At 38.2% G+C, this 20,018-nt stretch overlaps 1 protein-coding gene across 2 annotated transcripts in view; it reads right to left on the bottom strand.

Annotated features, from left to right (window-relative positions):
- The window catches only part of cdc42bpab (CDC42 binding protein kinase alpha (DMPK-like) b), a 253,034-nt gene extending 233,219 nt beyond the window's left edge, over positions 1–19,815 (bottom strand). For both annotated transcript variants that reach the window (XM_061987401.2, XM_061987402.2), the window contains exon 1: positions 18,690–19,815. In XM_061987401.2, the coding sequence (XP_061843385.2) occupies positions 18,690–18,867 (178 nt within the window). In that variant the 5' untranslated portion in view covers positions 18,868–19,815. The remainder of the gene's footprint in view (positions 1–18,689) is intronic.
- Positions 19,816–20,018: the final 203 nt, after the last annotated feature.

Here is a 20,018-nt window from a genome sequence, read left to right as displayed (position 1 = left end):
TCAACCATTCCTCAAAGACTCTGTAATTTAGCCTCCAACAAGTAACAGGAGTTAGAAACAGAATGTGACCAGAATTCAATTTGTAACATTTGTTTATAACTGAATGGAACGCTAACGCGAGGGATTCCGACTATTTTGGACTGGTAGTAGTCGATCCACAACGATCGTTCTGCCACACAATACCTCAACGCTAACGAGGAGAAATTACACTTCAACGACTGTCGTTGCTTTGACAGTGAGATTGCTTGTTTGCATCTCAACAGTTGTTTTTCTCAACTACGATAGGGCGAAACCAGCCTTGCCCAGGCACACCCTCGTGGTTTTTGAAGTATAAATATTTGGGGTTTTGGCACCAGCCGCTGGGCTAGATTTAGCCAATCTAAGTCTTTGAGCATGAACTGATGAAGTCTACTCAGATGAGCGGCGAAACGTCTTCCAAGACCAACCAAACAGTCCAGTTGCGACCGATTGAATGCCCATGAGATGACAATGACCTGGATGAATGAGAACATTCATAGATACTTTTTCCACCAAAAGTTCAGGAAATTTTGGTTCCTGGAACGATGTGTTCCTGTAGAAGTGTGTGGTTTATATTTTCACTACATTTCACAGTTCAGGTAGTTTATACAAATCAGGCTGATGACGGATGGAGGAGTGGTTTACTATATTTCTACACTGATACCATGTAAATAAACAGACAATATTAGGTCACATTTCTTTTACTAAAAAGTAAGTCAATGAAATAAATAGCAATAATATACAAAACAATATTATTTATAAATAAAGAGTACCGAAATGTTCATAAAAAGTCAGGATTTTTTGTCCGCAGCGACCAACAGTCAGAAATTTGTACTCTCAGTAAATGAATTCATGAGTTAGGTGATTACTTTTGTTCCATTTCAGCTGTAAATATCAATATATAAATAATACATGTCAGGGTTTATATGTAAATAACTATATATAAATAATAAAGGTCAGTGTTTATCTGTAAATAATATATAAATAATAAATGTCAAGTATTTATCTGTAAATAATATATAAATAACAAATGTCAGTGTTTAACTCTAAGTAACAATATATAAATAATATATATCAGTGTTTATCTGTAAGTAACAATATATGAATAATACATGTCTGTAAGTAACAATATATAAATAATACATGTCAGTGTTTATCTGTAAATAATATCAATAATAAAAGTCAATGTTTATTTTAGCTCTAAAAAGGGTATTTCAACAAGTAATCAGGTACTTGATTTTGATATATGTAATGCCCATCAGGGTATTCTAGTAAAACATGCGTGTGTAAATATGCGATGTGTAAATATCAAAATATTACGTTGAATCACTTTTTGTCAGGCAATATTACATTTTATGAAAATTTTACATAAATAAATACATCCAAACACTTTATAAATATGTATTATGTGCACAACGAAATAACAGTTACAATTGTATGTATCTTCTAAACAAGAACTAGGTTTTATCACATCAACATCGGGGCGGTATAGCTCGGTTGGTAGAGCGGCCGTGCCAGCAACTTGAGGGTTGCAGGTTCGATCCCCGCTTCCGCCATCCTAGTCACTGCCGTTGTGTCCTTGGGCAAGACACTTTACCCACCTGCTCCCAGTGCCACCCACACTGGTTTAAATGCAACTTAGATATTGGGTTTCACAATGTAAAGCGCCTTGAGTCACTTGAGAAAAAGCGCTATATAAATGTAATTCACTTCACTAACAACAGTCCTTTAAAATCTCATTAATACCACAAAAAACGCAACCTGTCATTTTCCGGACACGATAAAGACTCAAATAATGTCAAACATGTAGCATTACAATAACCACCTATAAAGTGTTTGTCTTACAGCTAGTAAATGATTCCCGCTGCTGCTCACTGCTCCCCTCACCTCCCAGGGGGTGGAACAAGGGGATGGGTCAAATGTAGAGGTTAATTACACCACACCTAGTGTGTGTGTGTGACTATCAGTGTAGGGCTGCAACTAACAACTAATTTGATAATCGATTAATCTGTCGATTATTACTTCGATTAATAATCGGATAAAAGAGACAAGCTATATTTCTATCCTTTCCAGTATTTTATTGGGGGGAAAAACAGCATACTGGCACCATATTTATTTTGATTATTGTTTCTCAGCTGTTTGTAAATGTTGCAGTTTATAAATAAAGGTTTATAAAAATTAAAAAAAATTAAAACATGTAAAAAAGTAGCTTCTGCGCATAGCATAGATCCAACGAATCGATGACTAAATTAATCGCCAACTATTTTTATAATCGATCTTAATCGATTAGTTGTTGCAGCCCTATATCAGTGGTACTTTAACCTTAACCCGCTGTGGACAGACGAAGCCAAGCAATGCAGGTTTAGCGAGCGGTGCGCGCTCCCGCGAAGGAAGTACATTTTGGCACGACAATGGCAAATATAAACAAAACAAAACACGGGCAGAAAACGATAATCGATAAAAAAAATAACAAGTAAACCGGAGTTTTGACCCAGAGGAGGCAGGGTTGGTAAAAAAAAGAAAGAAAAAAAAAGTAGAAATCCGGATTTACGGAAATGCGCATCCTTTCTGATTTCAATGCGTTAAAACACACAAAAAGTGCGTTTAACGCCCACATTGAACTTGAAACATGAGGTTTTTTCTTCCAAAAAACTTTGTCCATTTGTCGAAGGAAAGTCAACGAAAATCAAGCTACCGTGGATGTGATAAAAAAGATAGCGTGTGCTTTGTATTACCTGGACAGCGAATGCATTTGGACTGGCAAAGCAGACTGTATCAGTTATTGTCCGCCATGTATGTCGCGGACTCAACGTCTAGGTCCAGAGTATATAAAGTCACCAAAAAGGAATGGACAATGAAGGTGAAGGCAAAAGAGTGAGGAGTGTCCTGACCAGATATCTACATCCCTAGTTTGATTGATGTCAAATGTTCTTTATCACATTGTTTACGTGTCTAATAAAGATTTGATTAAATTATGATGGCTTAGGTGTGATTCACTACAATAGGACCCCACAGCACACTGGATTCCAGTTAATTGAAATACCACAACACTGGATATTGTTCAGATAAGTAAAATGTAAGAACTTGCACACAAAGCAACAATGGATGGGACTATGACAAAGCTGCCCGACTTTTAACTAACAGAAGAAAAAGAAGGCACTATACTCCTGTTTTAGCCTCCCTCCACTGGCTGCCTGTGTCTTTTAGAGTCCATTTTAAAATGATTTTACTCGTTTTTAAATCCTTACGTGGTCTTGCCCCACCTTACCTCTCTGAGCTGCTCCACCTCTATGTCCCCACCCAGTCCCTCAGGTCAGCTGATCCTGGAGGTACCCAAATCAGAGGGGACAGGGTCTTCACTGTTGCGGGTCCCAAACTCTGGAACCATCTCCCTCTCCATGTGAGACAGGCCCCTTCTTAGGCTACTTTTAAGACCCTTCTTAAAACCCATTTTTATTCACTGGCTTTTAACCCAGTATGAGACTTCAAACTGTTTTTAACTTTAAAGGGGAACATTATCACAATTTCAGAATGGTTAAAACCATTAAAAATCAGTTCCCAGTGGCTTATTATATTTTTTGAAGTTTTTTTCAAAATTTTACCCATCACGCAATATCCCTAAAAAAAAGCTTCAAAGTGCCTGATTTTAACCATCGTTATAAACACCCGTTCATTTTCCTGTGACGTCACATAGTGAATACAAACAAACATGGCGGAAAGAACAACAAGATATAGCGACATTAGCTCGGATTCAGACTCGGATTTCAGCGGCTTAAGCGATTCAACAGATTACGCATGTATTGAAACGGATGGTTGTAGTGTGGAGGCAGGTAGCGAAAACGAAATTGAAGAAGAAACTGAAGCTATTGAGCCATATCGGTTTGAACCGTATGCAAGCGAAACCGACGAAAACGACACGACAGCCAGCGACACGGGAGAAAGCGAGGACGAATTCCGCAATCGCCTTCTAACCAACGATTGGTATGTGTTTGTTTGGCATTAAAGGAAACTAACAACTATGAACTAGGTTTACAGCATATGAAATACATTTGGCAACAACATGCACTTTGAGAGTGCAGACAGCCCAATTTTCATCAATTAATATATTCTGTAGACATACCCTCATCCGCTCTCTTTTCCTGAAAGCTGATCTGTCCAGTCCAGTTGGAAATGCATCTGCTTTGAGTGTCGCAGGATATCCACACATTCTTGCCATCTCTGTCGTAGCATAGCTTTCGTCGGTAAAGTGTGCGGAACAAACCTCCAATTTCTTACCACTTTCGCATCTTTGGGCCACTGGTGCAACTTGAATCCGTCCCTGTTCGTGTTGTTACACCCTCCGACAACACACCGACGAGGCATGATGTCTCCAAGGTACGGAAAACAGTCGAAAAAACAGAAAATAACAGAGCTGATTTTACTCGGCGTTTGAGAAAATGGCGGATTGCTTCCCGATGTGACGCTACGTTGTGACATCATCGCTCCGAGAGCGAATATTAGAAAGGCGTTTAATTCGCCAAAATTCACCCATTTAGAGTTCGGAAATCGGTTAAAAAAATATATGGTCTATTTTCTGCAACATCAAGGTATATATTGACGCTTACATAGGTCTGGTGATAATGTTCCCCTTTAACTGTTTTTAACTGCTTTTTATCTAACAAATTGTTATCAGGATAATTTGTATTTGCTTTTTCAATGTGTATTTTACTTCTGTTTTAAATGTTATTTTTTTAGTCTGTGCTTTGCCTGTACTTCTTTGTGGTGTACAGCCCTTTGTTCTTCAACTGTGGTTGTTTTTAAAGGGCTTTATAAATAAAGTTGGTATGGTATGACGTGCGCATTTTCCACGCATGCGTATTAGGTCGCGTTGCGCCGGCGGACGTAGGGGTGAGGGGGTCTTAAACGGTGGCATTGTTGTGTGTGGACACGGATAAGGTTAGGTGGGATTGACCCTTATCCGGTTTATTGTAAACAAGGCCTTAGCCTGCAGTGTAAACGTAGTCTTTGTCACCCCTGGCATGTGGTATGTTGTGTGTGTGGTCAAACACAGTTCCGAGCATCAACACAGGCAAACGTCAGCGTAAAGTCGCGGCTTGGCAGCGCTCATTAAGTACCGGGGGGGTACACCAGCTGCATGAGCAGGTTTTACTGCAGTAGATCAACTCGGGACAAACAATTGAGACAAGACGCAAACCTTTGACAGAAACAATAGGCATGTAATGCATTGAAGAAAGAAAAAAAAAAACAGTTGGGAGAACCAGGAAGTGGCCTTTTTATTCTCGCACTGAGGCAACAATCACCGCAAGCTCCCAGAGATGCATTTTTAGCACAGAATAGCTTGTCCAGATGGCGTCTGGAGGGGTACACACACCCAAAAGCCAAAATTGACCATTTAACTGCCATCCTGTTGTGTCCTGTCAGCCTGGGGCCATCCCATCTACTGCCTGTCTAATGGCGTCTCATTCATCTGGCAATCCACACCCTCTTGTGAGGTGTTCCTGCCTGCTTCCACAGACATGCAGAGCAGGCCAGGCATGCTACGGCAGCAAGCTGAGCCTCCGCAGCAGATCAAAAAAAGGTAGGTTGCTCACATTCCTGCTTCATGCACAAACCAAACCCCCGACGTTACGCACACACACATACTTTGTGTGTGTGTGTGTGTGTGTGTGGTCCCCCTGCTTCATGTGTTGTTTTCCCCCTAACCTTATACAAGAGGAGTGAAAGACACAAAACACCCAACACAACTTTCCTGGTTATATATTCACCAGAAGTTACAAAAGGAGAGGCTATGCAACTGTGATCGGTACGCAACCATGGAGACAAAACAAGACTTCAATATCGCAGGAGACTTTGGAGTTGCTAATGCCAGTGACATGCACCACAACGGGACCTTGTGATAAACAGGGCATAAACTTTTTCTCGTAAAGTTCCAACTTGTACTCGCACGAATGCACGGGGGTCACCTCGCACCTGCCTTGTTTGCCCACTAAATCTGCGCTCGAGTTCTGTACACGACACGAGTACATGCACAACATAGGCCAGTTATAGAAAGATTAATGTGGCCGCTCCTTGCACGTTATTAATAATTACTGTCATAATGAAAATAAAGAAAAAACTTGCAAGTTAGTGAGTGTACCAGTACATTGCTGAGTGTAGTAGTGCTGCAGAGATTAATCCATTATTTAGATTTGTTTTATTTTGTTGATTTGATTAATCGTTTTAGGAGTCTAACTAATAACAATTGATTCATTACAGACCACATAAAAGAAGGTGGTATATGGAAAACAGAAGGTAAAACAAGTTCAATAAAAAGTAAGGGAAGAGAAGGTAAAATGTAAAATAAGGTTTTAAAAAAGATTAAATCGAAGGTAAAATAAGTAAAACAAATTAAACAGAAGGTAAAAGAAGGTAAATAAAACATTTTTAAACAAGTTCAATAGAAGGAAATGAATAGAAAGTAAATTAAGGTAAAAAAAAAAAAGTTAAAACAGGCTAAATATAAGGTAAAATATGGCAAAAGAAAGTCAATTAAAAAGGTAAAACAAGTGAAATAGAAGGTAAAACAAGGTAAAACAAGCTTAATAGAAGGTAAAAGAAGGTAAAACAAGCTTAATAGAAGGTACCGTATTTTTCGGACTATAAGTCGAGGTTTGGCCGTGGGTGCGACGTATACTCCGGAGCGACTTATGTGTGAAATTATTAACATATTACCGTAAAATATCAAATAATATTATTTATCTCATTCACGTGAGTGACGAAGAAAATGTCCGCAATCGTCACACACACGTCAGCAATCGTCACTCACACGCCAACCAATAAGAATTTGGCGGGGGGGTGGGTCATGGCAGAAGTGCATTGTGGGTTTTGGATTGCTAACTGCTATATGCTATACGCTACTGCCGGAGCTATTAAAATAGATCACAGCAACATTGGCGGTAACTTATAAAAACTGAGAAGGACTGAACTAAAATGGCACCAAAAAGGAAATCATATACTGCAGATTACAAGCTGGACGTAGTGAAATATGCACCAGAAAACGGCGATCGAGCAGCAGAAAGAATGGACGCTAGCGGCGCATACCAGGAGCGACACTGCGGAGGAAGATTTCATCGGATTTAGCGATCGGGAGTGACAGATTGTTTGGTAAACGTTTAGCATGTTCTATATGTTATTGTTATTTGAATGACTCTTGCCATGATGTGTTGCGTTAACATACCAGGCACATTCTCAGTTGGTTATTTATGCCTCATATAACGTACACTTATTCAGCCTGTTGTTCACTATTCTTTATTTATTTTAAATTGCCTTTCTAATGTCTATTCTTGGTGTTGGATTTTATCAAATAAATTTCCCCCAAAAATGCGACTTATACTCCAGTGCGACGTATATATATGTTTTTTTTCTTCTTTATTGTGCATTTTCGGCCGGTGCGACGTATACTCCGGAGCGACTTATAGTCCGAAAAATACGGTAATAGAATGGAAAACAAGTTACAAGGAAAGAAAAATAGAAGGTAAAATAAGGTAGAACAAGCTAAATAGAACGTAATAGAACGTAAAACAAGTTACATGGAAAGATTAAAGCTGCAAGCAGCGATGGACGGGACCGACTTTGACGGCTCATGAAATCCAAACCGGAGCAGTAATTAAAACTCTTTCATCAACTTTTAATCAGAAGGGTTCAATCTCTCTCCTGTGCTAATTTGAAGCCGACACGACAAACGCGCTCAGAGGAGATAATGTTTGAAAAAAGGTGACTGTTTTTACTCAACTTTTGTTTTGAAGAGGGAATTGCAAACTTCCTGTTGATTTTTGCTGGGGGTTGTGATCTAAATCTAGGTCTAAGTGATACCTACATAAAGGTTTTTGTTTCATGTCTCTACGACATTCCTAGTGGGAGTTACAGGCAGTTTTGTCTATGTTTTTTTCCTAGGGGACGCTAGAGCGCAATTTTGAGTTTTGGGGTTTGGTTTTTTGATTAGATCGCAATTTTCGCCAGTCCTGATGTGTGTTTCCAATTTGGTGAGTTTTAAAGCATGTTAAGGGGGTCAAATTACAGCTCAACGAGGCGGCGGTATAATAATAAAGAAAGAACAAAACGCTAGAAATTCAATAGGGTCCTCTGTCCCAAAGGGACATTCGGTCCCTAATAAGTAGAAGGTAAAATAAGGTAAAGCAAGTTAAATAGAAGGTAAAAAAAAGGTAAACAGAAGGTTATGGCTAGACAGTGTGTTTTTATCCGATTACTCGGTTAATCAAACAAACCAATAGATGGATTACTAAAAAAACTGACAGCTGTAGCCAAAGAGTGTAATACAGATATATATTCCATCCATCCCTTTTCTACCGCTTGTCCCTTTTGGGGTTGCGGGGTTTGCCGGAGCCTATCTCAGCTGCATTCGGGCGGAAGGCGCGGTACACCCTGGACAAGTCGCCACCTCATCACAGGGCCAACACAGATAGACAGACTACATTCACACTATTAATGACTGCAATTGCAGTCAAGGAAGTAAAAAAGGTAAATAGAAGTGTAAAACGTCAATAACAAGTAAAATAATGTAAACAGAAGGTAAATAAAAAGTTAAAATCGGGTAAAGGAAGGTAAAATAAGATATATTGAAGGCAAAGAGAAGGTAAATGAAGGTAAAAGAATGTCAAAAAAGTTAAACAGAAAGTAAAAGAAGAAACATGGAAGGTCTAATAAGGTAAGTAAAAGTTAAAAGAATGTAAACAAAAGGCAAAAGGAGGTTAAAAAAAAAAGTAGATTGAGGGCAGAAGGCAAAAAAGTTCAAATGAAGGTAAATAGAAGGTGAAAGAAGGTGAATAAAAGGTAACATAATGTAAATAGTAAATAGAGGGCACAATAAGATATGTAGAAGGTATACAAGGTAAATTTAAGGTAAAGGAAAGTAAAAAAAAAAAGGTAAAAGAAGGCAAACAGAAGGTAATGAAGTTTATGGCTGGAAAGTGTGTTTTAGGGCTGCACGATTTTGAGAAAAAACCTAATTGGGATTTTTCTCTCTAAAATTGCGATTGCAGTTTGATTTGCTATTTTTAAATGTCATCCATAAAAACATTAAACAGGGGCGAAAAAAGACATGTTACTATTAGACTCGGTCAATCAACATATTCTTGTCTCATGGTGCCACACATTACAACAATATTGACTTTCTAAATATGTCTTTATGCAGACAGACTTAGATCTTGTGTGTACATCATGCTCTTGAACTAAAGAAATAATACATGAAAACTGGAATCGTAATATATCATAATAATGCAAGTAACCATTATAAAAACAATACAGACTTTAATTTCTCATCACTGTAGGAAGTGTCGACGTCGATTCAATTTGGATTAATCATGCAGCCCGAGTGTGTGTTATTCAATTACTCGAGTCATGGAACAAGCCAATCAATAGATGACTCGACGACTAAAATAATGGATAGCTGCAGCCCTAGAGTATGATAAAGACATAATTTCATGACTGCAATTGCTCCTCTAATAAATAATGGCAGCCGCCCCCCTTCTACAATGTGAATAATCAAAACGACACAAAATTATCTGAAAAATAACTATTGTGGATGTAATTATTTTCCTTCTTCAAATGACAACTTTACCATTTAAAATATCGTGCTCATCATTGTAAAATGTAGATTTTACGTATTAGTGAGCAATATGTAGTATTTAATACTATTTTTTTGTTTTCCATTACACTTTACTCCTGCTACGGTATGTAAAAAGAACCTGCACTGCAACAATGTCCTTTCCCCATTGTGGGATGAATTAAAGTCTATCCTATCCTAATTTACAATTTTGACTGATGCAATTTGTCAAAGAACCAAGTCAAAAGACACAGTCTGTGGTTGTGGAAAAGTTTCAAGAGAGTTAAACTCTTGGCATGCACGAGGAGATTGTTGATTGTGGCTCACCAGTTCATACTCAGACTTTAATTGGACAGATCAAGTAGAGACTAGATCAGTCCAATCTAAAATCTAAGACTAGATCAGACCAGTCTTAGTCTAAGACGAGACCAGTCTAATCTAAATCTAATACGAGATCAGTCCAATCTAAATCTAAGACGAGATCAGTCCAATCTTAGTCTTCTAAAACGAGAGCAGTCCAATCTTAGTCTAAAACTAAATAAATCCAATCTTAATCTAAGACCAGATCAGTCCAATATTCGTCCAAGACCAGATCGGTCCAATATTCGTCCAAGACCAGATCAGTCCAATATTCGTCCAAGACCAGATCAGTCCAATATTCGTCCAAGTCTAGATCAGTCCAATATTCGTCCAAGTCTAGATCAGTCCAATATTCGTCCAAGTCTAGATCAGTCCAATCTTTGTCTAAGACTAGATCAGTCCAATCTAAATCTAAGACTAGATCAATCCAATCTAAATCTAAGACTAAATCAGTCCAATCTAAATCTAAGAATAAATCAGTCCAGTCTTAGTCTAAGACGAGAGCAGTCCAATCTAAATATAAGACTAGATCAGTCCAATCTAAATCTAAGATGAGGTCAGTCCAATCTAAATCTAAGATGAGGTCAGTCCAATCTAAATCTAAGACTAGACCAGTCCAATCTTAGTCTTCTAAGACAATATCAGTCCAATCTTAGTCAAAGACTACATGAGTCCAGTCATAGTCTAAGGCTAGATCAGTCCAGTCTTAGTCTAAGACTAGATCAGTCCAGTCTTAGTCTAAGACAAGATCAGCCCAGTCTTAGTCTAAGACAAGACCAGCCCAGTCTTAGTCTAAGACTAGATCAGTCCAGTCTTAGTCTAAGACTAGATCAGTCCAGTCTTAGTCTAAGACAAGATCAGCCCAGTCTTAGTCTAAGACAAGATCAGTCCAGTCTTAGTCTAAAACAAGATCAGTTCAATCTTAGTCTAAGACAAGATCAGTCCAATCTTAGTCTAAGACTAGATCAGTCTAATCTTAGTCTAAAACAAGATCAGTCCAATCTTAGTCTAAGACGAGATAAATCCAATCTAAAGCTAAGACTAGCTCAGTCCAGTCTCAGTCCAAGACTAGATCAGTCCAGTATCAGTCTAAGACTAGATCAGTCCAGTCTCAATCTAAGACTATATCGGACCAATCTAGGTCTAAGACTAGGTTTAACAAATCTTGGTCGAAGACTAAATCTGACCAATCTCATATCGTGATACAGCTTTTAGCCGTATCACCCAGCACTATTCTGACAGTGAAGAAGCTTGGTGAAACGATACCACAGTGAATGTGTTCCGTAATCAAAACTAAATATATTTGCGACATCGCGCTTTAAATACCGTAGCTTCACTAAATCACAGGCTTTTTAAAGAACACTCCATACTTTTGTCCGAAATAAAGCCCTATGTGTGTCCTATATGTATTACTTTGTCTTATTTTCTGTTATTATGTTGTGCCGATCTATGAAGATATTCACCAAGCGCAACTTTTAGTTTTTGGGTTAAGAGTGCACAATGCTAACAGCAGCAGCTAATATTAGCGCTATCTTCACCGGGACAATCGAGTTGACCAACTTTGTTTTTGACTCCTGCCTCATCAATAACATATCTCCACATTGGAGAGCCCTTGATACGATCAATATCAAAAGGTGAGACGGGTCAGACCACGTGACTCGGAGCACCATTACTGCTAACAAGACTGCGATCAGCAGCTGTCTGGGCAATGCAAAGTAGACATGAACTCCATCTTAAACATCAATAACACAGCTGTGACGATGTGGAGACACAGAATGCTAACACGGAATGCTAACAACACAGCAAATGGTCGTGGCTACGACTGTCAAGTTGATCAAGTTTCGCCAGAACCATATATGTGCCCTTGATTTTAGCACAAGGAAGCCCAGTTCTAACATATTACCCAGAATGGGATGAAGTATTTCCACGTCGTGGTCATGTTGTAGTGGCCGGTTGATGCTTGGATGATCCTCCAAGCCACTAGTGAGTACTGTAATCTACAGTAAAACACACTCAGGGCTACTACTATATTGGGTCAATGTAAAGGTGACTATACAGCTGGTATTTCATGGGCGATAATAATCAATATATATTGTGACAGACACGTAATCAATAAATGAAAACATTTGTTTAATAAACTACTCAATATTTGTTTATCTTTGTCGTAAGAAATTGGAAGTGGATGCATGAACAAAGGCATTCGCTCTCTGGTAACCGAGCAACGCTAACATGCTAACAGCTAGTCAGGTGACAGTATCAACTATCAAGTTTGGTTGTGCCATCTCGTTGTCTTTGCATGGAGTAAGACGAGAAAGTAAAAATGAGCGCCGCAGAAAGCAAAGAAATTGTGGATAAAAACAGGAAAAGTCACCTTGACAGTAAAGCACTTTTTGGGATTTTTTTTAAAAAACGGACCGAAGTCAGACAAAAGCCCACAGCACCCACGTCGTGCTCACCCTTTAGAGCACAGCTGTAATTTCCTGGCAGTAAACCTGCAGAAAATAGTTCTTCTCATGTTTACATTTTCACACTTTGCACTATTTTCTTAAACTTTCCTTATTTTTGCACCTTCACTTTAAGAGCTTATTGCCAAGTGTTCAATATGATCAGATTTTTTTGTTTACATTGAGAGTTTTCCATGCTTGTGTTGACATTTCGCTTTCTGCCTTGATAGCTGAGGGATTATAATCAGAGGAAGGTTACATTTCAAATAAAAATGTTGACATTTCATGTATTTTTCTCCTGCTCCTTATTTCCAATAAGTCATAAAACATATCAATAACATTCGATACCGATATAAAACCCTTATATTGTGATACAGTGGTCGGCCATATCGCTCAGCCCTATTTAGAGGGCTCCAATTACGCTGAAAACCACATTAAGAAGGTGGTACAAATAAAATGTATGCTCCAACTATAAAAAATATTCCATCTATAAATAATAATCCTACTTGACAAAAACTTGCTTACCACGGTCAAACCTGGGACCAGTTGGCCATGATAAACGAGCGATGACGGTATGAGTGCTGCCGATAAAACAGTATCATGTAATCAATAACATAAAATGTAGGTGTATATATTTTTTGGTCGAAAAAAAATGGAAATAAAACTTAGTTGGTTGCATGAACAAAAGGCACTCGCACGGTCTGGTAAGCTCACCAAACAGGGAGTGGTCGTGAAATGGGCGGGACACGCTAAACAGTAGGGGTGTAACGGTACACAAAAATTTCGGTTCGGTACGTACCTCGGTTCAGAGGTCACGGTTCGGTTCATTTTCAGTACAGTAAGAAAACAATAAAATATACATTTTTTGGCTATTTATTTACCAAATGTGTAAACAATGGCTTTATCTTTTTAACAGTGGGAACACTATACTAATTCTGCCCACGTTAATCAACATTAAACTGCCTCAAGTTGTTGCTCAGATTAAATAAAATGACACAACTTTTCTTCTACATATAAAAAGTGCAACATTAAACAGTTTCAAGTCAACTCATCATGCTTAATTTATTACAGCATTTGGGAAGCCTGTAGTTGATTTATTATGTTAATGTTATATTTTTATCAACATGTGATAGCAGGGACCCTGCCATTCAAAACTAGGCTGCTCCATTACATATGATTAATGTAACTACAGCTGAAAAAATAGTACAATAGCAATAGGAGAGACTACACACACACATCGCAAAATGAGCTAACGTTACGCTAAAAGCTAATTAGCCTTCACCTCAAGCCAGGACTGCGAGCGAGCTGAGCTGCAGTTTAAGTTTCTAGAAGGTCAACGGGCTCATAGTGATGTTACTAGTAGTTGACTGGGAGGTGTTTATTTTAATTTGGGGAGAGTACGCTGCCTGATGCCTACCTGCTATACACCTATCTGCTAACCCCACGCAGAAGCACTGACTACATGCACTCTGAATACGCACTGCTGATTGGCTGTTACCGCTTTGAGTTTGAGTTTATTTCGAACATGCAATCATACAACATGATACATCACAATCTCCAGTTTGTCTTTTCAACATGTTCGAAAAGGAGTAGGAAGAAGCAGAGCTTATTTAATCCTACCCCTTTTCTTTTACAAAACAGTTGCTAAAACTTTTGTTCACTTCCTGTTCTCAATTTATTCACAATATACTCCATAAGTAATCACAATAAAAATAAGTAAATAAATAATAATTGGTGAAGTAAGTTACATTTCATATGTTGAGATAAGTAAGATTATTTTGTGAGTGAAAGAATGAAAGAATGGATGAGTTAAATAAATTCAGAATGTTTATCATGGTTCTTCTTCTTTATACTTTGTAAACACTTTAAGTTTGAAGAGTTTCTTGAAGTGGGTCATATTAGTACATTGTTTGATTGCTTTGCTTAATCCATTCCATAATTTAATTCCACATACGGATATACTAAAGGTCTTAAGCGTTGTACGTGCATACAAATGTTTTAAATTACATTTCTCTCTAAGATTATATTTCTCCTCTTTTTTTGAGAAGAATTGTTGTATATTCTTGGGTAGCAGGTTATAGTTTGCTTTGTGTATAATTTTAGCTGTTTGCAAATTCACTATGTCGTAGAATTTCAGTATCTTTGATTCAATAAATAAAGGTGTGTTCTCTATATCCAACATTATGTATTATTCTAACTAATCTTTTTTGTAACACCGTTAATGAATGAAGTGTACTTTTGTAGTTATTTCCCCATATTTCTACACAGTAACTCAGATATGGTAACACTAGTGAGCAGTAGAGAATATGAAGTGATTTTTTGTCTAGAACATGTTTTGCTTTACTCATTATTGATGTGTTTCTTGCTACTTTATGTTGTATATTTTTTACGTGAGATTTCCAGTTCAATTTATCATCAATCATTATACCAAGAAACTTGGTTTCATTTACTCTTTCAATTTCTATTCCGTCAGTTTGAATACGCACTGCTGATTGGCTGTTACCGCTTTTTGTGTACCAATCAGATGGTTGTGTGGGTGGGACAATGCTCGGTGCTGAGACAGAGGCAGAAGGAGCAAAACAGCTTGTTAAGACTTTAGCTTAGAAACTCGTTCGGTACACCCCCGTACCGAAACGGCTCAATACAAAACACGTACCGTTACACCCCTAATAAACAGCCAATCGCGTAAGAGTATCAACCATCGCTTTTGGTTGCGCAATCTCGCTGTTGATTTCTCCATACGGCGCGGAAGGAATTCAAAATGATTGCTGCGGAGTAAAAAGAAATGCTGGATAAAAGAGGAAAAGTCACCTCCACAGTATGGCAGTTTTTGGGATTTTTTTTTCCAAACCTTTGCCGCGCTCATCACACATCCCATTCCCTATTTGGATGTATGGAAACAACAGGTAGGAACTACACTGCAGGACTGTATAACTAAAATAAATCACACATTCTGGTCCAATAATATTTAAATAATAATTACTGCATAACATATTCATTTCAATACATAAATAAGAATAACAGACCAATTTAAATGTTAAACGTAACTTCCTGTCACTAAACCTGCAAATACTAGTTCTCAGGTTTCTCTCTGTTTACATTCTCACACTTTGCACTATTTTGTTACTTTATTGGCCATTTCTTACATATTCTACTTATTTTTGTGGTGTTTATTGTGATTTTGTGTACATTTACAGATTGTTGTCCATGCTTGTAGTGATGTTTAATTTCCTTTCTGCCTTAACAGCTGAGGAAATATAATCAAAGGATGTTACATTTCAAATACAAAATATTTATAGTCCTGCTCCTTAATTTCCATAGGTCATAAAAAAATGTAAATAATTGATATCGACCGATATAATAATAACAATATTTAAATAATAGCTTCAGATCACAAATTCCTTTCCATAGTTAAGTAAAAACAACAGAGCAAAATAATGTTACACAGACGTTATTTCCTGGCACTAAACCTGCACAAAATAGTTATCTGGTTTCCCTATGTTTACATTTTCACGCTTTGCAGTATTTTGTAACACTTTATTGGGCATTTCTTAAGTATTCTTTATTTTTGCACCTTGAAGAGGTTATTGTTAAGTGTTCAATGTAATTTTAGAATTGTGTTTACATTTACAGATTGTTTTCCATCTTTGTATTGATGTTTAATTTCCTTTCTGCCTTGATAGCTGAGGGAATTATAATCAAATTGACATTAAAATGTTACTATTTATTATATTTTTCTCCTGGTCCATATTTTCCACAGGTCATAAAAAAAATATAATTATCGATATCGAACTACCAATATAAAAAACTTTTATCGTTATACAGCCATATCGCCCAGCCCTAAACGTTACCATATACAAACGTACAACAATGCACCATATATGGCTGATTTACTACGATAAAAAATAATCAGAATGGCTAATAACGGATATTATAGAAGCATATGTCATTGTTTACATTCAGAGAAGCCATCTTTGAAGCCAACTCAGACTTTCCAAAATCGAATCTCCGACCTCAAAGGGCCTTCCAGTTGAAATTCCGACCTGGAACTCGGAAATTCCGACTTCCCAGCGCAAATGGAGCGTGAGACTAGACAGTGTACTTCTAGAAATGATGTATTGGGTTCTTGAGTCACAGTCAGTTGCAGGACAGTAACTTGCAGCATTGAGGGAGGGTTTAAGTGTCGGGTAGGCCGACTGAGCCCGAGACTACTATAAAAGGAATGTGATGTCGAAGGGAGGGCCCAGTGTGCCAACATTATTAGACCAGTGTTTTTCAACCTTTTTGGAGCTGAGGCACATTTTTTTCATTGAAAAAATTCCGTAGTTTTTATTTATATTTATAAATTATTTTTGAATTTTTGCTATTTTTAGAATATTTTAAAAAAATCTCACGTACCCCTTGGCATACCTTCAAATACCCCCATTTGAGAACCACTGGTCTAGGGCAGTGTTTTTCAACCACTGTGCCGTGAGATACAGTCTGGTGTGCCGTGGGAGATTATCTAATTTCACCTATTTGGGTTAAAAATATTTTTTGCAAACAAGTAATTATAGTCTGCAAATTATGTGTTGTTGTTGAGTGTCAGTGCTGTCTGACCGTGTAATACTCTTCGGTTTTAAGTGGACCCCGACTTAAACAAGTTGGAAAAACGTATTCGGGTGTTACCATTTAGTGGTCAATTGTACGGAATATGTACTGTGCAATCTACTAATAAAAGTTTCAATCAATCAATCAATTCCATATCAGTAGGTGGCAGCCGGTGGCTAATTGCTTTGTAGATGTCGGAAACAACGGGAGACAGTGTGCAGGTAAAAAGGTGTAAAATGCTTAAACCAAACATAAACAAAGGGTGAGTGCCCCTAAGAAAAGGCATTGAAGTTTTCGTTTTTTAATGATTTCTGCTGGTGGTGTGCCTCCGCATTTTTTTCAACGCAAAAAATGTGCCTTGGCTCAAAAAAGGTTGAAAAACACTGGTCTAGGGCAGTGTACATCATGTCATGTACATCCGGACATGACATGACAATCAACAATGTCCCCACGAAGAAGGATAAAAACAACCAAAATATTCTTGATGCTAAAACAAAGTAGATGCGGGAAATATCGCTCAAAAGGAAGACATGAAACTGCTACAGGAAAACACGTACTTGCCAACCTTGAGACCTCCGATTTCGGGAGGTGTATATTGACAGCTAGAATTCACCAAGTCAAGTTTCTAATACACACATATATATATATATATATATATATATATATATATACACATCCTGAAAATATGCAAACAAAGCTGTGTTTAGATAATTGATATTTCAAACTTGCATAAATAAATATTAAGGAATATAACATAACTTGGCTTCTGAGAGCTTCAAAATGTAATGAATAAAATGCTAAAGTTGTTGATAAACAAGCAATTATTTTAATAATTAAATATGGTCATTTTAAATGAATTATGATAATTTAAAATTAATTATTTCAAATATGTTTATTTTAATGTATAATTCTATGGCTGGATGTAATAAGGAGTCAGAAAAAATACAAATAAAAATACAATTAATTTTGATGTTTTTAGCAAAATATAGTAAAAATGTATTTAGTTATTTAAAAAAAAAAATATATATATATATATATATATTTATTTTTAGGTAAGATAAACATAATAATACAATTTGTCTCTAGTCTGGATGATTTAGTTCTTGTCACCCTGTTGTCCTCCATCTGAAAAAAGGCTGTCCTCACTCAGGTCCTCATGAAAATCGGCTGAAAATCGGGAGATTTTCGGGAGAATATTTGTCCCGGGAGGTTTTAGGGAGTCTCCCGGAAAATTCGGGAGGGTTGGCAAGTATGGGAAAACACCAAAAATAGACAAAAAGCCACCAAAATAGGAGCGCAAGACAAGAACTAAAACACTACACACAGGAAAACAGCAAAAAACTCCAAATAAGTCAGGCGGTGATGTGACAGGTGGTGACAGTACACCTACTTTGAGACAAGAGCTATAGTGATGCATGCTTGGTTATGGCTTAAAGTCATATCCAACAATTGCAACAACGGCTTTTTACTGTCAACTGAGTTCAATTTTTTAATGATTTCTGCTGGTATTGTTTCAACGCAAAAAATGTGCCTTGGCTCAAAAAAGGTTGAAAAACACAGCCCTAGCCTACTATAAAAAGGAATGTGATGTCGGAGGGAGGGCCCGGTGCAGCGACATTATTAAGACGACCGTCTTAACAAAAACAACAACAGGGACAGAACAAAAAGTTGCTTACCCCAATCCAGGAACTCGGAGATATTCTTCTCTCTTCTGAGTGGAGAGTTGTTGCACTCGTCGAACAGACACACCAGGATGTCCAGCAATGTTTCCACGCTGAGACACTGGCCATTGGACTCGATGGGTCCGTCCAGAATCAGTTTCTCCAGCTTCTTCAAACGCACCTCTCCAGACATGCTTGTACGCTCCAGTCAGGGGGTCAATGATGATGAGAAGAACTAGAATACAAATAATGCTCAAAAAACGGGCCTGTAAATAACCGGAATCACCAACTTTCAGCTAAGAGGACGAGGCTTTATCGCCGTGCTTGGTCGGAGATGCACATTGTGAGACTACATGGCCTGCCCGTGTTAACGTCACACCAGGAAAGTAGTCCGGGAACATAGCCGGGTTGCCTCGGACGAGATTTGGCAACAATGTCGTCTCGTCGCGGTCTCAACAGTCCCCACGGAGTAGATGTGGCGGACATTCGGGCTTCTCCATTCCTGCTGGAAGGCCAGAAAGAAAAAAAAAAAAAAAGAGGTGACTCCGCAATGCTACAAAAGCCCCCAGCGCCCCTCCACAGGCTTAGTTAGCACTTAGCTCCTCGGCTAGCGGGCTAGCAGGCTAACGTTACTTCGCTCTGCTTAAATGTCATCATTGCACATTTCTTCAAAGAGCTCCCTTGTCATGTCCTCACCAAACGTGGCCGCAGTCGAAACCTTTCGAGGAGCATTCGTAATGCATATATATATAGCGACTCACTACTTGACAATGCCTTCTTTAAATGCCATCCTCCGTCCCACGTCCTTAGTTTATTCCCACTTCCACACGACGGTTGGGCGGAAGACTTCAAAGCGAAGTCGTTCAAAATGTAGGCTCCTCTTCTGTTGTTTGCTCGCCCTTTTTTCTTTTCTTTTTTTAAAAGGGAGCCGAGTTGGTGTTGGAGCGGGAGGAAAGTCTGGTCCTGCCGGTTCCCGACGCAGCAAAAGTCCCCGCTGGTGCTCCTCTCTGCGTCCCCTCACCTCGCCTCTTGCTGCCTGCACACAGCGCAGTACACTTGTGGCCTTCGCGAACGAGTCGAGCCTTTTGAACGGGTATTTTAGAAACAACATACGTTCAAAAGTCGCGGTAGAGATGTTACCTTCGCGAAAGAGTCGAGTCTTTTGAACGGTTCTCTACTGTGCTGTAGAGATTGGATCGTTAGATATTTTTTTTTTGAAGGGAGCCGGATTTTGTGGTGCCACTCCTTTAAAAGAGTCATTCAAAAGAGTGGTTCATTATTATAGTTATTTTTTTAACTGTTTTTTTCTTGGTTTTTTTTGCGAAAAGATCAGAATAATTTCAA

Source organism: Nerophis lumbriciformis, linkage group LG26 (assembly GCF_033978685.3).
Source record: "Nerophis lumbriciformis linkage group LG26, RoL_Nlum_v2.1, whole genome shotgun sequence".
Classification (NCBI taxonomy): domain Eukaryota; kingdom Metazoa; phylum Chordata; class Actinopteri; order Syngnathiformes; family Syngnathidae; genus Nerophis; species Nerophis lumbriciformis.
This window is presented reverse-complemented; position numbering and strand designations above follow the sequence as displayed.